The sequence below is a fragment of the Aphelocoma coerulescens genome, chromosome 7 (genome assembly GCF_041296385.1).
Source record: "Aphelocoma coerulescens isolate FSJ_1873_10779 chromosome 7, UR_Acoe_1.0, whole genome shotgun sequence".
Taxonomy (NCBI): Eukaryota; Metazoa; Chordata; class Aves; order Passeriformes; family Corvidae; genus Aphelocoma; species Aphelocoma coerulescens.
In genome coordinates this window covers 18179484-18197049 of record NC_091021.1, presented here as the reverse complement: position 1 = coordinate 18197049, position 17566 = coordinate 18179484, and the positions used below count along the sequence as shown (strand labels likewise).

Below are 17566 nucleotides of genomic sequence, written 5' to 3'. Positions count from 1 at the left end.
GAGGTCAAGGCTATTTGGGATCCAATTGGTCAGGAGGTGTAGGTTACACATCAATTGTCTCCTGCAGGCTGGGAGTTTATCCCAGCAGCAACTATTGTTGAGCAGCTGTGAGATTTACACCACATTTCCAAAAATATTATTTCTCAGTGTGATTTCTGTCTGAATTGGGCAGAAAAATATTTAATGGCTGGCAAAACATTAGTAAATAAAAGCAGATCAAGATGATGTTGTTACAATAACAGATTACATTACTATTCCCTGTCCTTAGGAAAACCCTGATTAGACCAAGATCCTCACGGGGTCTTATGAATAAGTCAGGAAGGGGCTCTAATGACCCCACGTGAGAGTGCATGAGCTGCAGCACAGCCAGCAAGGTGCCAGGTGCCTCTCAGAGCAGGCACTAGCCTGGATGACTAACAGCACTCATCACAGGGGGGTTTTTGATTTTCTTTAATACTTTGGGACAGATTTTCTGCTAACATAAACTAGTACTGCTTTGTTGAAGCCAGGAGAATGCTGTCAATTTGTAACAGCAAAAACTGACCTATAATCTATTTTTAATCTCTTTATTCATCATTATCTTTTTGAAGAAGGGTACCTCAGGCTGACTACTTCCCACTAAAGAGAAAAGCAACAGACTTTTCTTGTTAATTGGTGTATCGGAAACTCCAATAGCTGACGTATCCTTCCACCTTTGCAAGCACACCTAGCATTGATTGCTGATCTTATATCTTGAAATGCCTAATATTACTGAACTAAGAGAAAATTACTTTTTGCTTGTGAGTGTCAGGACAGCTCTGAATCCATGAATGACTCACCCTCAGGCACTGGTGTTTAATTTATGAGTTATTTATCTCCTTGCACACACCCCAGCACAAACAATTATACTTAGTAATTTGTTGATCTTATCAAGGCTGTTTGATGTTAGTATTGCTACCTCCAATGACGCTTGTGCTTTGAAACTTAAACAGGATTTATAACCAAATTTGGATACTTCACACATGATTCATATTACAGAAAAGTTTAACTCTTCAGCAACTAGAGGGGTTTGCATGCAATTTTCAAAGAATCTTTTGCTGACAGATTTGGCAAGGTGGCCCTTCAGTGGCATGAGAGCCACTGGTTAGAGCTGGTTCTGTCCTTACACAGCATGGGTGAATGTTCCTAGCACAGGACAAGAGAGGGAAGTGAGTCCTGGGCCTGGGCCAGAGCAGCAGCACCAGCTCTGTGCCCCCGGCCCACGCCTGGGGCCGTGCAGTGGCCTGGTGAGATCAAACCCCGCAGTGTTCACATGCCAGTCTGCAGGGTCTTCCCTCGGCGCCTGTACGGCCCTGGCTTGCTCCTGGGAACCTTTTTATGTGGGCAACAGCCTTCCTCATTACTGAGCAAGGACTTTATTAACCCTTAAACTATTACATGTTTACTATAAACAGCTCTACGAACCCCTTTGCACAAGGTAACTCTCTGTTGTCAGGTGCAGGTACGGAAGCTGGGGCCGCACGTGTTCACCACGTGCTGTGCTTCAGGGGCAGGCAGCTCTTCTGTGGCCACGGCCATGGGGGGTGAAGGTTCCTCACAAACAGGTTTCCCAAATCACCCTCTTAAACCCTCCTCCCTCCCCCTAGCATGCTGCTGTGATCATTATGCCAAAATACAGCAAGTGAACTTGGTATCAGAGGTACAAGCAGTGCAGGGATTTCACAGAATCACAGAACTGGTTGGATTGGCAAAGACCTCAAAGACCTCAAATTCCAACCCCCAGCCTTAGGCAAGGACACCTTCCATTACACCAGTCTGCTCAAAGCCCTATTCAACCTAGCCTCGAACACTTCCAGGGATGAGGCATCCACAGCTTCCAGGGCCTAACCACTCTCATAGTGAAGAATTTTTTCCTAATATCTAATCCCAACCTCTTCCAGTTTAAAGCCATTGTCCCTTGTCCTGTCACCACATGCCCTTCTATAAAAACATTTACTTCAGCTCTTTTGATTCCAGACTCAAGTACCTTGAGGCGTGGTGATGCTGCCTGGGAGGGGTGGAGGATCTCTGCCTGTGGCTGTGGCGGGGCTCTGCAGCCAGTGCTCCCTGCTCCCAGCTCTGCTGGGGTGGGCCTGGGTCACTAGGGATGAAAACATGATCAACACAGAGCAGTACTTCTTCCATCCCCACTCTTACCAAATAGCCCTTGGTATGTTATCTGTTTGGAGAAATCCCCGTATCCAGTCTTAGCCTTGTCAATTCCCCTGTTGTGCAGAGTTCCGGCCCCTCGGGGCCCAGCAGAGCGAAGCCAAAGCCCTGCCCCTCCCACAGCAGCAGCAGAGCCGCCAAGGGCAGGAGCCCGCCATGTTCCTGCTCAGCCAGCCCCGGGCGGTCAGGCACTGACTTTCCGAGACTCAGGTGCATATATTTTGTTAACTTACACATCCCACACACTCTTGCAACAGCTGCAGATTTGATTTGCTGCGTGCTTTACCAGTTTCTGTGCTGAGCACGCACATTTGGCATGTAGGAAATAAAACGCTGCAGGCATTAACTGCGCAGAGGCACGAGGAGCTCCGACGGCAGCACCGGCCCGACGCCGGCTCCCGACACAAGCACGCACATGTAACACTCCTCCATCTGCAACACGCTGCCATACGGGCCTGTGCCCATGGATCCGGAATGGGCACTACCCGTGCAGAGAAGCCAAGAAATAACTGCTCCAAAGACAGCCTTGAAATGCAGAATTTACTGTAAAACTGTCTAAGCCCAACCAGCACACCACTCTTTCAATCCACAGGGATACCTGATGAATTACTTCGATTTTTTTTTGTTGTTGTTTTTTTTTTTTTTTTAAAGCCTCCAGTGGTTTTCCTGTTTTAATGGAACTGAAATTGTGGAATAGCATAATCAAACATTTGGAATTAGTAGGGGGCAGTAAAAGCTAAAAGAAGTGATTATTAGTTCTAAACAATTACAAATTTCTAATGACTTTCCCTGCTTCACCCTCTGTGAGTTGAGTTCATGAGTGGAGAGAAATGGTAAAATTTAGCTAATACTGTTCGAGCTGAAAACTTTGCCAGACACACGGAACTTTCAAAACGCAATTTTATGCTCCTATCCTGCAGCTGGTAGAACAAATGGTGTTTAAACCACCCGTTGAAATGGGGCATGCAGCATCCCTGCCTCGGTAAGGACCGCCAGAGCTCTGCACGGGCAGTTTGAACAAGCCTGGTTGCCACAAGACCATGAAACACTGCACCAGGAACGCATCTCCCTGATGTTTGTGAAGCTACAAGGGTGATTTGCTGGAGCAGAGGAGGGAGGGGAGCACAGTCACAGGGCTGGGAGCCTGGGGACACATGGCCTGAGCAGAGCTGTCCCTGCCCACAGCCATCAATGAAGTGCCAGGAGGTGTTCAGTGAGTGACCCCAGCTGCAGTGCTGCCACTCCAGCTGCAAGCCTGTTCTGTGGGAAAGGAGGGAAGGAAAATATGGCTTACAGCACAGCATTCCCAAAGCAGGCACTCTGTCATACAGAGTCCTTGACAGGCCCTGTGGGCTGGGAAGAGATCAGGGTGAACTTGGGTGATGAAAGAGAAAAGGTAGATGGCAAATTGCAGCAGGGAAGAAAGGATCCTTCAGGAGAAGTAAATCCTTTAAAACAACTGTGGCAATTCTACCAATCTCTACAGGGCTGGACACAGTCAATGAAAGTACAAATAGACATGAAATTAAGACAATACATCTATGTTTTATCTGATACATTAATCCACACAGAAAGGCCAAACCTGTTTCCGGTATGTTCTGGGAAATGCCTATTAGAGCAGAAAACTCTATCTTATACATGAAATACCTATGGGTACAAATAGTCTTCAAAAGTTAAATTTGTGGGGGTTTTATGCTTCTTAATGGTCTGAAATGTCACATCTTGGGGTCCCTAAGCACATCACCTTGATATTGCTACTGATTCTGCCAAAAGCCACCAGCAGTAAGCCCTTGGCTACAGCATTGTTTTTGTTTGACCAGGAACATACCTTTAAAAGTAAACCTCCTTATCACACCTCTTCACACACACACTCCCTGCCTGCTCTGCACCACACAGGACTCCCACAACAGGCAAACTGGCTACACCTTGGGTATCTTACAGCGAACTGGTTCTTTTGAGACTGAAGTGGAAACTGCCCTCAGAACTCCTCATGGGACCAGCCCTCCACTAGCCCAAGCAGCCCCTCCAATACCTGCCCTGGGAGCAGCAGCTTCCCCAGCCAACTGCTTCACTCTCCAGATCTATGCCTACAGAGTAAGCCCAAAGGGCAGTGCAGGCACAGCCACGTTCACTGACATCTCCACATCACTTTGGGGCACTCTCTTTTGGTAGCTTAGAGCCTGGTAGCAGCCTTTTCCCCGTTCCACTAGTGTTTGCTTAATCCCAGAAACATGCCATCAATGTTAGGCTATTAGGCACTGAGGAACGCCAAGTGAAGAGGAAGGGTTAGTACTCCTCCTCCCTTGCAAAATTCCCTACTTTCTGTATTTTGGAAGAGCAGTGCCTACAGTGTTTTTTCATCCTTCTCCAGCTGGAGAAACAACATGTCTCCTACCCACTGCCACCATGCCAGTGGCAATGAAAAGTGTGCAGGCAGATTTCATGTTTGTTTTTTTTTTTTAAATAGCAAATGTGAGTAGGATGGATAGGTTGCACCTGGAGTACCCTATGCAGGTTGAAATGCATAAATGATGTGTGCTTAGCTTACGCTAAATCACAATTCTATTTTAAAAAGAGTACTTTACATTTGCTACATATATCTGCAAGTTTTAAGGAGTTGTACATCTTGAATGCATAAACCCACTAAGGAGAAACATGGGCTGCACATATTTAACACGGCAGTTGTCACAAGTCACCAGTGACAGAAATAACAGAGCTTCTCAGGTTATTCTTTCTTTTAACAAAATTTGGGATTATTCTGGAATAATTTATTAGGTTCAGTAGTTAAAAGAACCTAGTAAAAACAGCTGAAGAGGTAACTATTCAGGCAAATTAATAAACTGAAACATAAAAATATATATATTCTATAATGTTTTAAGATGTGGTAAACATTTTTAATTCATTTTCTATTTTCAGGATATTGTAGCAACTTCAAAAAACCCTGTCTACCAAGAACAACTTAGTTTGATTTTTAATTATTGTTATTTTTAGAACAGGGAGGTATCATGAAGTACACACAACCAAAAGAAACAATTCAGGGCCACAGGAGTATTTCGGAAACCAGAACAAATTTCAGCCGGGACAAGAGAACACATTTCAGTGGGTATTAGTGCAGTAAAAAGGTTACTTCTCTTTCAGCAGCACACATACTCCACTTCTCACTCACCTTTCATTGTGTCTAAAACCCAGCATGAGCCCTTCTCTGTTACTAGCACCTTGCTGACTTCCAAGAGAAACAGGTAGGCTCTGTTTTCTTTTGGATTTGACTTTTAACACAAGATTTGATGGTCCTAATCTTTTCTCAATTATGTAACATCAAAATAACGCCAGGAACAAATACTAGCCACACCAGGGAGACGATACAAAGGAGAATTTCAAGTGTTCCAATACATCTGAAGCCCTAATTTCTCTGCTCTACAATACTGTCCCCACTCCTGCCACCACAAAAAAAGGAGATGCTCTTTAAAACAAAATCAACAACTACGTATTGAAGTCATCTGCCCTCCCTCTTTCTCCTCGGTGCAATTAAAGGCATGATGCCAACTTTTCAACAATGAGGCTCATGGCTCTGGCTGAACCATGTCTTACTCTCTCAGAAATGAGCAATGACGCTCAAAGGTGGGATCTCGAGGGAATGTCTCGGAGCAGGATGTGACCAGTGCTCCCAGTGCCTTACACACCACAGGTTTAGCCAGTGGCAAGCTGCCTTTTCAAAGTTCATCGCTAGAGAACTTATCACCGTGACACAAGAGGCCTGGCACACCAACAAGCCACAGGTAGTAACAGCGTCTCTCCCAGCCCTGACCCTACTGAACCTATGGCTGAAACCCCCAGTACATGGGCACTCAGAAAAAAGTCAGGCTGTTTTAAACACACTAAACATACTGTGAGAAAGGGCAGTTCTACGCCTCACATTAAAACAACAAACTTCGTTTTATTTTTGCCAACACCTTATTTTTCTGTTACCCAAAGTGACCAGCTCTCCTTCATGGTGAAAAAGTAAAGAGGTAAAAAGGTACTGCCAGCTGCAACCTCATTTCAGCAGAACAACTCACCTATCCAGCACAGTGTGACCTCTTCCTTCAGAGCACTATCTGTTTCACCCTCACCTGGCCTCAAAGCCAGACCTCAGAGGACAACACACAACTACAAGTACTACTGCTCCATCCTCAGTGATTTATTAATTTCAAGGTAAGAGTGAAATACTCTTTCAAAATTATTTGAAAAAAAGCGCCTCAGTCTCATAGATAACATCATTTTTCGACATATATTTCCTCTCTCCAGTAAAAATCATTTATGCTGCCATCATTATTATCCTTACTATCATCTTTCAGTGAACGTCCATCTACAAATTCATTAACTTTTTTGAGACAAATCATTGGCATCCTAATCTTCTGATTCCCATGAAAGACTCACTTTCAAGATACAATTGCAGCTGCCCCACACTGCCAGTTACTGTATCATACACGTCTTAAAATTCTGTAATCAGCATCCACCAGGTGCCGTATCGCATTCAGCACACCACAGTCAGTCAATACAGACATCCCCAAACACACCAAGGCTGGTTTTGTCAAATGTTTTATTGAGTGTAGACATCTGGAGTACTGTAAAACATGCATTATCTGTAGATTCAAAAAGGAGCAAGCCACATTGTCCTCACTGTCAAACGTGTCAGGCTTGGCATACATGATGGAGATTAATGAAGTATCATGAGAGTAATATGGTTCCCGAAAAGCTTCTACAATTTGGAGTAGGGTCTTAATCGTTTGAAATGCAAAGCTGTTCACATTTAGTGAACTTGCATGTTTGCTGGAGGTGCCATATTTTAATTCAAAACAAACAAGAATAATTTCACTGGGGGGAAGGGAGGTTCCCTAGGTAGAAACTGTATGCTTTTTGTTTCCAGATATTCCAATTCCAAATAAAAATTCATATGCTTTTTGAAGCAGCACAGTTCATTTCTGAGCAAACAACATCTGATACTCATTTCTTCTTGGGTTGTTGAGGTGTATTAAATTTAAAGAAGATAATATCTCCATCCTCTACTACGTAATTTCTGCCTTGTTGTCTGTATTTTCCAGCAGCCTGTAAATGGAACAGACAAAAGGAAAATGGGTTATTTCATTAGACATTTTATAGTATTTTCAAATGGCAATTATTTAAATACATTTTGTAAAGAAATGGTAATACTTCAGCTTTAGAGTTTGACAGTCACAATACTCCTCAGTTTGACATCACTTGGTTTGACATACATATAAAATATATATGAAAGTAATTTAGCCTCCACTGGATCTGTAGTGCTTAAAGTGCACCTGCATTATATAGTGGTAGAGCCTGGCAAGACAAAGGACACTAAAACAGTTCCATTTTTTTTTTTTTTTTCTTTTTTCAATTTGGCTTTCTTTTCCTTCATCTGAAAACCCTGCAGATGGCAAACACTGGTGGCAGGAATGTAAAGCAGCGTTGCTGGAAAGGGCAGTCAGCAGCAGCCCGTGCCATGGCTGCCCAGCTTCCCGAGCGCCGGACAGGAGGGCCCTGTCCCCACTGACCATGGGGACGCCCTGCAAGGGGCACAGCTGTGCTGGGCTCGGGCTTCGAGTGGGGCTCTCTTGTCTGCTTGTGCCCACATAATGAAGGGCTGAGGAGCACAAAATGCAGGCTCAGCTCTACTGTCAGAAATTTCCTTTAGAAGGAATTTGCTTCAGAAGGACAGATAGAAGAGGAGATAGGCTGTGAAACGAGGATACAGGAAAAGGCATATGGACCAAAGACATGAAAAGAAAATTCATTATTAAAATGCTGTACTTGAGGAGAGCAGAAAATAGGCAAGGAATCTATTAAATATCAGTACTTTCCACATTAGAATTTATTATTATATTTTTCTACTGTTATCTCATCATAATTAAACACAGTATTACAGAGGCTGTGGCATCAGGCCTGACAGGCTGGGCGGGAGGTGGTCTGCAGAAGCATTTATCTTGAAAAGTGTCTACAATATGGAAAAGTTGAGAGCTTCTGCTTTAGTTCAATAACCATTCCTGTTTTGAAGTTTTCTCTTGCAGGAGAAAGTGCTTCCATGCAAGACCTCACTGTGCCATTATTCTCAATGACACTATCACAGTGGTGGCATGCTAAGATCCCATTACAGGAAAGCTGTTAACTAATGACCTTAGTTGCTGTAGAACAGATCAGATTAATGGTACACAGTTAACTTGGACACCTTTCTTTCACAAAACCCGCTCTGAAAAGCAACACATTTCCCCATATTGCTGCCTAGAAATTTAGAGGCTTGATAACCTTGTTGCTGTCATTCCTTATTTAAATGTTGTTCCCAGTGATGCTAGCCTATGGAAAACTGCAGCTAAGATAGCCCCAACAATAAATATATACTGAAATAGTAATTGACCTTACCCCATGCGACATTATTGATACATAAAAAATAGTACTTTGCAAATGCTTTCCTATTTCTTTCCCCTGGAAATCTGTTTAGACTGTAAAATGTTCCCTTTCAAGTTCTTTCCTTTGAAGATCCTAATAATGCTTAAAGTCAAAAGTAATTAGACTAATTGATGGCATAAATACTAATAAAACAGTGCTGTAAAAATCATCAGAACACGTAAGCTGCAGGCACAGGTACAGAAACATTTTACAGCTGAATACATTTATTACTCACAAATATTTGTAGAAAAAACTGTCCTCCACAAAGTAACACAACAGAATTTTTTAGCACAGTAGTGTGCACTATCAATGTGGCATAGATTTCTTTTATTAAATACATTTTGATACACTAATATAAGTTTATGTATTTTTGTTACCAGTTTACAGTTAATTAAAAGTGACAGTGTTCCTTTAAATTCTCTAGAGACCATTTAATCCATTTCCATTGCTATCAGAAACACTGGTTGAAAAAATCAATACCCATTTGTGAATCTTGAGTATGTATTAAACAAGACACGTCTAACCAGTTCATTTGCACTTGAAAGCAGCCATCTGTAGAAGCCAGCTTTGCCTAAGCAGATATGATTGCTAATAATGTGATATCCCTGTAGACTACAAAGCCCACACAGAGCTATTCAGTGTATAGTTCACAGCACTGGCATTAAATTAGTTATGCTGTACTGGTGTTAAACACACACAAAATCAAACTTAAAAATCGATCAACTTGATAACATACAAAGCAAGCAACTCCCATTACCACTGTTATTTAAGATGACTCCTAAAACTGCCTAAATTTAATTTTAAAATTTACCAGCAATATAAAAGTAATTAGTATTGTCTACAGCATGAAACACTGTATTAAATGCAAATTAGAAAAGACCAGAGGAATATGACACTTTATTCCAAGAACTAGGTTTTTTTCCTAACCTTGATTTTAAAACTGAGTAACAAATGAAAATCTGCTTGTTTTATAGATACTTCATAAACAATAAAAATTTAATCATTAAATATGATTTTAGCATGGAAGCTTGATTTTTAGAATTTCACATTGTGAAAAGCAAATAAAAATATAAAGCAAAATACTGATTAATTTAATAGGTGTTAACTGATGCAGCCTCTCAAGGAAAACACTCATATTTGAGCATCAAAAACTGATGGTGGCGAAATTTGAATCTCAGTTATGTGAAGTGGTTTCTGACTGCAGAATATTAAATTTATTTATAGCTGTGGTTTCCCTTTACAACTACAACTCTACTTCCCTTTTCACAAAGCAGTTCACATGCCGCAACGAACCAATTATACAGGATTTTTTCCCCTCACTTCCTGGGGTTCAAACAAACCTATTAAAGTCCCGCTGCTCAGTATGATCTTCCTTAGTGATACCACTGAGAATAGGCTGAATTTGAAATCATAGTTTTGCATACCTTTCAAGCTATCAAATAGCAAACAATAAAGCTGAACCTTTTAAATTCTTTAACACATTATTGTGTGCAGGAACCTTCAAATACTGAGATTGAGTAAATCAAACTAATGTGCTTTGTAATTGCAATTTAATAAAATACAAATCTTAAGAAAACGTCAAAAATGCCAAATGAGAAATCAAATGTGTACGAAATAAAGGTAAGTTTCTCTCCTTAAAGAAGGAGGAAATAATGCATTAGCAATGCAGAGAAGAGCAGCTTTCCTTATGACATTTTTTGCCATGTACAAGTTCATTTCATACTTAATAACATTCAAATCAGATATAATTTGTCAGTTCTAAAAGGGCACAACTTTGGGCACCCGAGCAGTCTCTGCCCTCTAGTGTTGAGAAAGCAGATGAAACTCTTCTCAATACAAGTGTCACCACAAAGAAACAGGCTCAAGGAAAAAAGTTTTCCATTAAATATCTTCACTGCCTATTCAGCACATAGTAGCCACCCTGAATGATCAAAGTAAGGCATAGCATTTTTGAGTAAGACATCAAAGGGCAATTGAATGAAACACTGAAACAGTAATTTTTAAGGTCCTAATTATGCTTATCAGAGCCTAGAAGTGGAACCCACTAATCCTGAAAAAAAGGGTACAGTTTTATAATATAGTATTTTCTTAACCATTTGCATCTGACATTTATACCTTTATTCCAAGCTCAAAACAAGAGGACACATTTTTAGAAGAAACAGATTTTCTATGTTTCTTGTTTCCTTTTAGAAGCGATTCAAAAAATCTCTCTCATCTTAAAAATCTGACTTTTCAAAACCAAGTTAGTTTTAAAGCATATTTAATTCTGAACACTAATACGTAAACAGAGAGAAAAACACCCCAACACATTAGCATAACATTTGGTCTTAGTGCTGACATGTAGTCCATGCACTGTTATATCTTGGATACTGAAATAGTTGCATTCCTGTCCAGTAAGTTGTTGCATTTGAACTCTTTCTTAAGTAAAAGATGAAAATGGATTTTGGTCTATTGCTAGAGGTGACTGAAGATTCACTTAGCATTAAGAACTTTCCAGCAAAAAATCAGATTTGAAATGGAAAAATGGTACATATGGAGGGAGAAGAAAAAGATGGGGAGCTCACCTTGACAGCAGCCTCTGAACCTCCTTCTTTAAAATCTTCATATTTCATTACTTCAGCCATAATGAATCCCTTTTCAAAATCTGTGTGAATCTTCCCTGCTGCCTGAGGAGCCTTCGTCCCTTTCTGTCAAAGGAAAGACCAGAAGAAAATTAATTGCATTTAAGAAGATTGATTGCAGGGAAGAGGTTTCTCCTTTTTTATATGCTTTCAGGATCTGCTGAAACTTTGTTTCATATCAGCTAAAATGTCACACATGCAGCTGGGCAGTCCTCAATACCAGGACACAGACAGTGCCTTCGTCACAGATAAACCAACCGACATTAAAGAACAGCAGCTTTGTTTTTCCTAATAGCTATCAACAGCAGTATTGATTTTAGAAGCTATGACTGTGTTTGTTGTGAGATTCGCTTCGACCCCCAGCTTTCTACACAGAAAGTGAGGAAGATAAACGTTTTTAAATAACTTTGAAATCTGAATTACTCAAGAGTTTCGCTTACATCCAAATAATTTCAATTAAATGATAACATTCATGGCAAACAACATTTGCAATGAGAAATGACATATGGATGTCAAGCTGTACACATTAGCTTATTTTTATTTCAGAATAATTTTAGTAAGTTTGATATAGAACAAACTTGAGTATTCTTACCCAAACATCAACAATTGAATCACTAAAAAATAAAAAATGACAGACAACTATATGAAAATTTAAGTTTATGCAATAGAGGAGAATGCATTATAGCTGCATGCTTTAAATTACAAGGACATACATTCTGTGCACATACAACCATGGAAAGAAATTTGAGCAATAATGGTGACCTAAAGGCTGCTTAATAAAGCATGTTAAAGTGCTAAGGAGTCTGACACTGTAAAGCACAGTTTTTACAATAAAAGATGTATTGGGTTAATATGGCTACTCACTGATGCTTACCTGACTAAATATCTTTGCACATTAAATCAAAGATACTCACAATCAGTCTTAAGACAAACCAGCTTTCAAATTCTCTAATAAAGAGCAAGCACTTCTCCTACTGAAAACAGTGGAATTTCACAATGTGCTTTTAAAAACTACAGCAAGAATCAGAACAACAAAACTCCTGCTTTTATATTATTCTGGTTGCTATTTCAGGGACTTTAACAAGCAGTTATCATGTAAACAGAGATGAGGGAAAAAAACTAAAAAAAAAAAAAACACACATGCTTATAAGAAAATAAGTTTAATGTGCTAAAACATACACAAACATCTGTAGCAGTACTATTAAAAATATAAATTTACAGGAAATTATGTTGATTAATGAAAACAAATTAATTCCAGTGAATGAAATTAAATACAGCACTGAAACTCATTGCACAGCCCTAAATACACTGATGCAAAAAACAGAAGCTCAGAGACTGAACTGCACCTCCAAAAGTTGACATTGTTGTAATTTTTAAGTAAGTGTTTGCAACTGTACACATTCCAAAATATTTTTTCAGTATGAATCTTTATATTGCAACATATTTACATTCAAGGGCAAACCACTACAGCTCAGCTCTTACTGTCCTCTGGGAATAAATTAGTTGATCTCTATGGCTATAACCATTTTACATCAACATTTAAAATACATAATAGCATTTTAGGCATTACGTAAGTTCCCAGATAAACATATAAAACCACCAAAATAAACTAGGTCTAAATACTGAAGCCAGTAAAAGACCTGAATTACTGCACACTGATTTTAGGATTTTGAGCCCAACTGTGTATCCACGAGGAATATAATGACGTTATATTGCTTTTATTGCTGAAAATGTAATCCCAGCAAAGCACAGGAGGAATGAACCATCCGCAACCCAAACAAACTTAGTGAATACAAAATGAAAAGCAACATCAATTTCACTGCAGACAAACCCAGTCACACAGATTAAGCAAGCACAATACTGGTACGTCTTATCTCTGACCACAGGAGGAGGGTAGACAGATTCTACAGGATGAAGAAATTCAGACTATGTAATAGGCAGAATCAATTGTTACCTGCCTCAATCAATGCAGCTCCACTTTCACTGTTCAGCAGCTCACAAATAATTAAAGTTATCCTGGACAAAAACCTCATCTGTAATGACTAGCTAACCGCCACCATGACAAACTTCAAAGTCAGTGATATCAATCTGAATTCAATAGTGTGGAACTGGATATAGCTGATGAATAAGTATGAATCTTACCCTGATGGTCCATGCACGCACTTCATCTGGGCCTGCAGTGAAAAAGTATTCTAGTTGGAGTGCTGCATATCCAGCCTTAATGATCTTTGCTAAAGCACTGAAAAAAAAAGGGGGAAGGAATCCAATTCATTCAGCACGTACACATAAAACAGCTAAATGCGCCAAGTAATCAATTTACGTGGAAAGACATCACATATTTTGAAGATCCTAGGTCTACTTTTAAACAGAGCAATAATTGCAGTAGCCTTTTACTTTGAACTCTCCTCAGAAGAACTACTTTTTTACTGCAGAATTGTAAAGATAGTATTTTGATTTGTTTATTTGGCAGGCTACAGAAACATGGGATAAATATAAATCACCCTATGAGGCAGCACTCTTGGTCCCAGGCAATTTTCAGGACTCCAGGTCATGAAAGCGTATCTGTTTGACTGAAATTCAATATTGAAACAATTTATTATAGTACTTCAGAAAATTATGACAAAATTTTCTCCAGTGTCCTTATTCCCCATGGATGACGAAACAGTTTTGGTGATCATTCCTTCTCAAAAATATACATAACTAATACCTATGTTATAATTAAAACACTGTACAGAGATGACAGATGACAGTTAAAAACTTAATTTAAAATAAATCTTTTCACTCTGTCTCATGGTAAAGAAAGGAGAAGATTCTCTCTTTATAATGGTAATTACTCTGTCATTTATTATTCTATCAGCGCAAGCAATTAAATTACTGCAAGGAAATAGTTGATAATAAAGTGTAGGGAAAATGAATGCTAATTAACCTTTGTGTCATGTTCTCTTCCAGATACTTCTGTTTCTCCTCAGCACTCATATCTTGCAACTTGAGTTCCAAGGCCCCACTAAAAGGAATGACCAAAGCACCCGGGTCGTGCTTGTCCACCCACTCTTTAATTTTTATCAACCTGTAGACAACAAAGGGCACAACATTATCTTGTAGTGCATGCATGGCTGTACCACATTCATTATTATCAAGTAGCACATACATATTCATAAGAATCGCACGGATTTATGATGCCATCTTTTTGTGTATTGCTTTCCAAGGTCAAGGCATTAACAGGCAGCAATTGCTTCAGGTGTACTCCATTAACATTTCACTGTTTCTTGGTTTCTGTTTGGCATTTAATCTATCAGAAATAGGCATAATTTGGGACAATAACTAGGTGTTTGGTAGAGGTTAAGTACTTGCAATCTAAAAAGTGAATAAAACTTTCTGCGAGAAAAATGTACTTCCAAGAATGATGTTTATCAAATGCGGTAAAACTGAGGGCTTTCAGTTTTTCCTAACTTTTTTTTTTTCTAATTTAAAAAAAAAAGGCATTTCAGGAGGTGAGGCTGCTGATGTTAGAGAAAGAGAAGAACACCACACTCCTATACAGCAAGCTGCACCTGCTTTTTCTGGCTACTGATCTTGGAGTATGCCATAGCTGATCAATACATGTCCATGTTTCTACTAGTTTTTCCCACCTTTCTACTGTTGTCCCAGGACAAAGCTTCTGGACACTATAGTATGATTATTTTTAAATAAAGAAAAAAATTCCCTATTCCTCTTCATCTTCAATAACTGGCAGCATTCACAATAGTTTATTGTTCATAATTTTTTTTAGTTGAATGAGACAACAAATTTAGAGCTACAAATGTATGGTGTTAGTTCTTGAATGTTCATTATCCTACTCTAAAGTTAACAAAATTGGCAGCCTCCTGGCAGCCAGGAGGGCCAAGCGTGTCCTGGGGGCCTCAGGCACAGCCTCGCCAGCTGGACAAGGGAGGGATTGTCCCACTCTGCTCTGCACTGGGGCGGCCTCACCTCGAGTGCTGGGGGCACTTTTGGGTACCACAATATAAGAAGGTTATAAAGCCCTTAGAGAGGGTCCAAAGGAGATCAACAGAGCTGGTGAAGGGCCTTGAGGGGGAGCTGTATGAGGAGTAGCTGAGTAGCTGCTTGGTCTTTCAGCCTGGAGGAGACCGAGGGGAGACCTCACTGCAGTTACAGCTTCCTTGTGAGGGGAAGAGGAGGAGCAGCACTGATCTCTTCTCTGTGGTGACCAGGGACAGGACCCAAGGGAATGGCCTGAAGTTGTGTCAGAGGAGGTTTAGGTTGGGTGTTAGAAAGTTTCTTCACCCAGATGGACAGTGCTCTCAGGCACATGGTGTGACTCTTGTGGATATTTTGTGCACGGTCAGAAGCTGGACTCAGTGGTCCTTGTGGGTCCCTTCCAACTCAAAATATCCTGTGATTCTGTGAAAAATTTACAGCAATGGATGGTGTTTAAAAAGTCTTTAAACATAAGCATCATATTCATGACTGCAAGTATTTATTGTAAGTTTAAGGGAACATTTATAAATTACCTGCGAGGAGTTCACTACTGTTAATAGGACACTTTCTGAACAGGTATGAATGGTAAGAATGACAGCTCTATGCTCAGGAAACACAAGTGCCACAGGAATACTTCCTGTACACGAATAATCAAATTACAAAACATACTACTTTGGGTGCCAGCGATGTTTCAGACCTGAAGCACCCACCATACAGCACAGGGCTTTACGCTTGCTAAGTTCTTTTTCTTAGTCCTGCTAATCTGCAAGCTTTAGACTAAGGTTTTAACTGCTATTATACTAAAGTGCTTTGAAACTGTGGCCTGCAAGCCTTTAAATAACCAATGCAAATGTCACTTCAGAAAAAAATGAACTGAACCACAAGTTCATCAACACACATTTGTCAAAGAAAATAGCAGGGGATCAGAGCTATTATGAGATTAAGTGCATGGCCGACTGAGTAGGGTTTTAGATGGGACAAAGAATATAGAAGTTCACTCAACAGTTTTCACACGTTTGTTATATAAGGCTGGTCTTCTATCATTTACTTATGTAAATACCCGGCCAGTGTTTTTCAATCCTCATTATACTAATCTTTTTTTACCTCCAGTTATCCAGTGAAAACATAGTCTGGTATCCAGGATTGATACTGAAATACTACTGCCTTCAGAAACATCTGAACTGAAAATCACAATTAAGGTGTGTTTCTCAATGTGACATGTGACATTTAACAGCACTTCTAAGACTGACATTTATAGTTAACTAATTTATTTTGGCTAACAAATTGGATATGGAAGTTCAGAGCTTATAAATGCCAACATTTTACAGAAAATACATCTCAAAATGAATCTACAAGTTGTAAGTGTACTTCAACATGTGTGTACATCCTTTATAGATGTTTTTTTAAGGAATTATCTAACACTGGTCTCTAGACTAATTAAATAATGTGACAAGTGAAGAAAGATGGAATGAAATGTGTAAACTTGAAAAAGTGAAATGAGCATGAAAGTAATGTCAAAAATTGGATTCAAATTCTGTTTGGTAAATATGGTCATCATAACTAATAAACTAAGAACTATTGTGGAACAACAAGATAAGAAATAATTACTTTGGCTAAAACACCAATTCAGAATAGTAATAGTCTTAGACTGTCATTTTAACAGCTTTTCTATTGAGTCCTTAGAGGGATTATTTGCATTCCTCAGGTATTCTATTGTACGATTCAGATGAATAAAGACTTACAAATCATTCCTCTACCGCCAGTGTGAGACTTTGATCCAGTGAATACACCATTGTACCTTAACTATAATTGGCAAAAAACCTGACAGTGTAGAGCATCACAAGCTTAATAACAAAGGAGAAAATCTCAAAGTGTTGACAGACGATCTTCATAATGCAGGAGCAGAGCTGGTACATTTTAGCAGTAAATGAGCACTGAGGTCTAAAGGTCTCTGAAGTGACTGACATCAGACCTGCTACAGCCTCACTAAAAGAATAAGGTACTGCATCCCACTCTGTACAGTCAGGTTCTCTGCCCGAGTCTTTTACTTCTGTGACTTTCAATGTCACAGGAATTACTAAAAAGCACCAAGGAATTCTCCTAAATGTGATCAAAATAAAGAAAATCAACAAAAAAGTAAACAAATATAAATATTGATATATTTCAAAATTACATTTTCCCCAAAGCAGAATGCTTAACTAATAATCAATAAAATAGTGGACATTTGCTTTCCTGTTAGGGATAACCAAGTGTGCCAAACAGAACAAAATGGTCTCAACAAATAGTAACAATTATTGTCAAAGTCTGTTTTATTTGAGCACATAATTTTTCCAAAGAAAATT

General features: G+C 39.6%; 1 protein-coding gene across 4 annotated transcripts in view; it reads right to left on the bottom strand.

Moving 5' to 3' along the window:
- Window positions 1-6749: 6749 nt before the first annotated feature.
- The window catches only part of OLA1 (Obg like ATPase 1), a 110393-nt gene continuing 99576 nt past the window's right edge, over window positions 6750-17566 (bottom strand). For all 4 annotated transcript variants that reach the window (XM_069020635.1, XM_069020636.1, XM_069020634.1 and 1 more), the window contains 4 exons: window positions 14173-14313; window positions 13389-13485; window positions 11190-11312; window positions 6750-7272 (listed from right to left, as the gene is read on the bottom strand). In XM_069020635.1, the coding sequence (XP_068876736.1) occupies window positions 7171-7272; window positions 11190-11312; window positions 13389-13485; window positions 14173-14313 (463 nt within the window). In that variant the 3' untranslated portion in view covers window positions 6750-7170. The remainder of the gene's footprint in view (window positions 7273-11189; window positions 11313-13388; window positions 13486-14172; window positions 14314-17566) is intronic.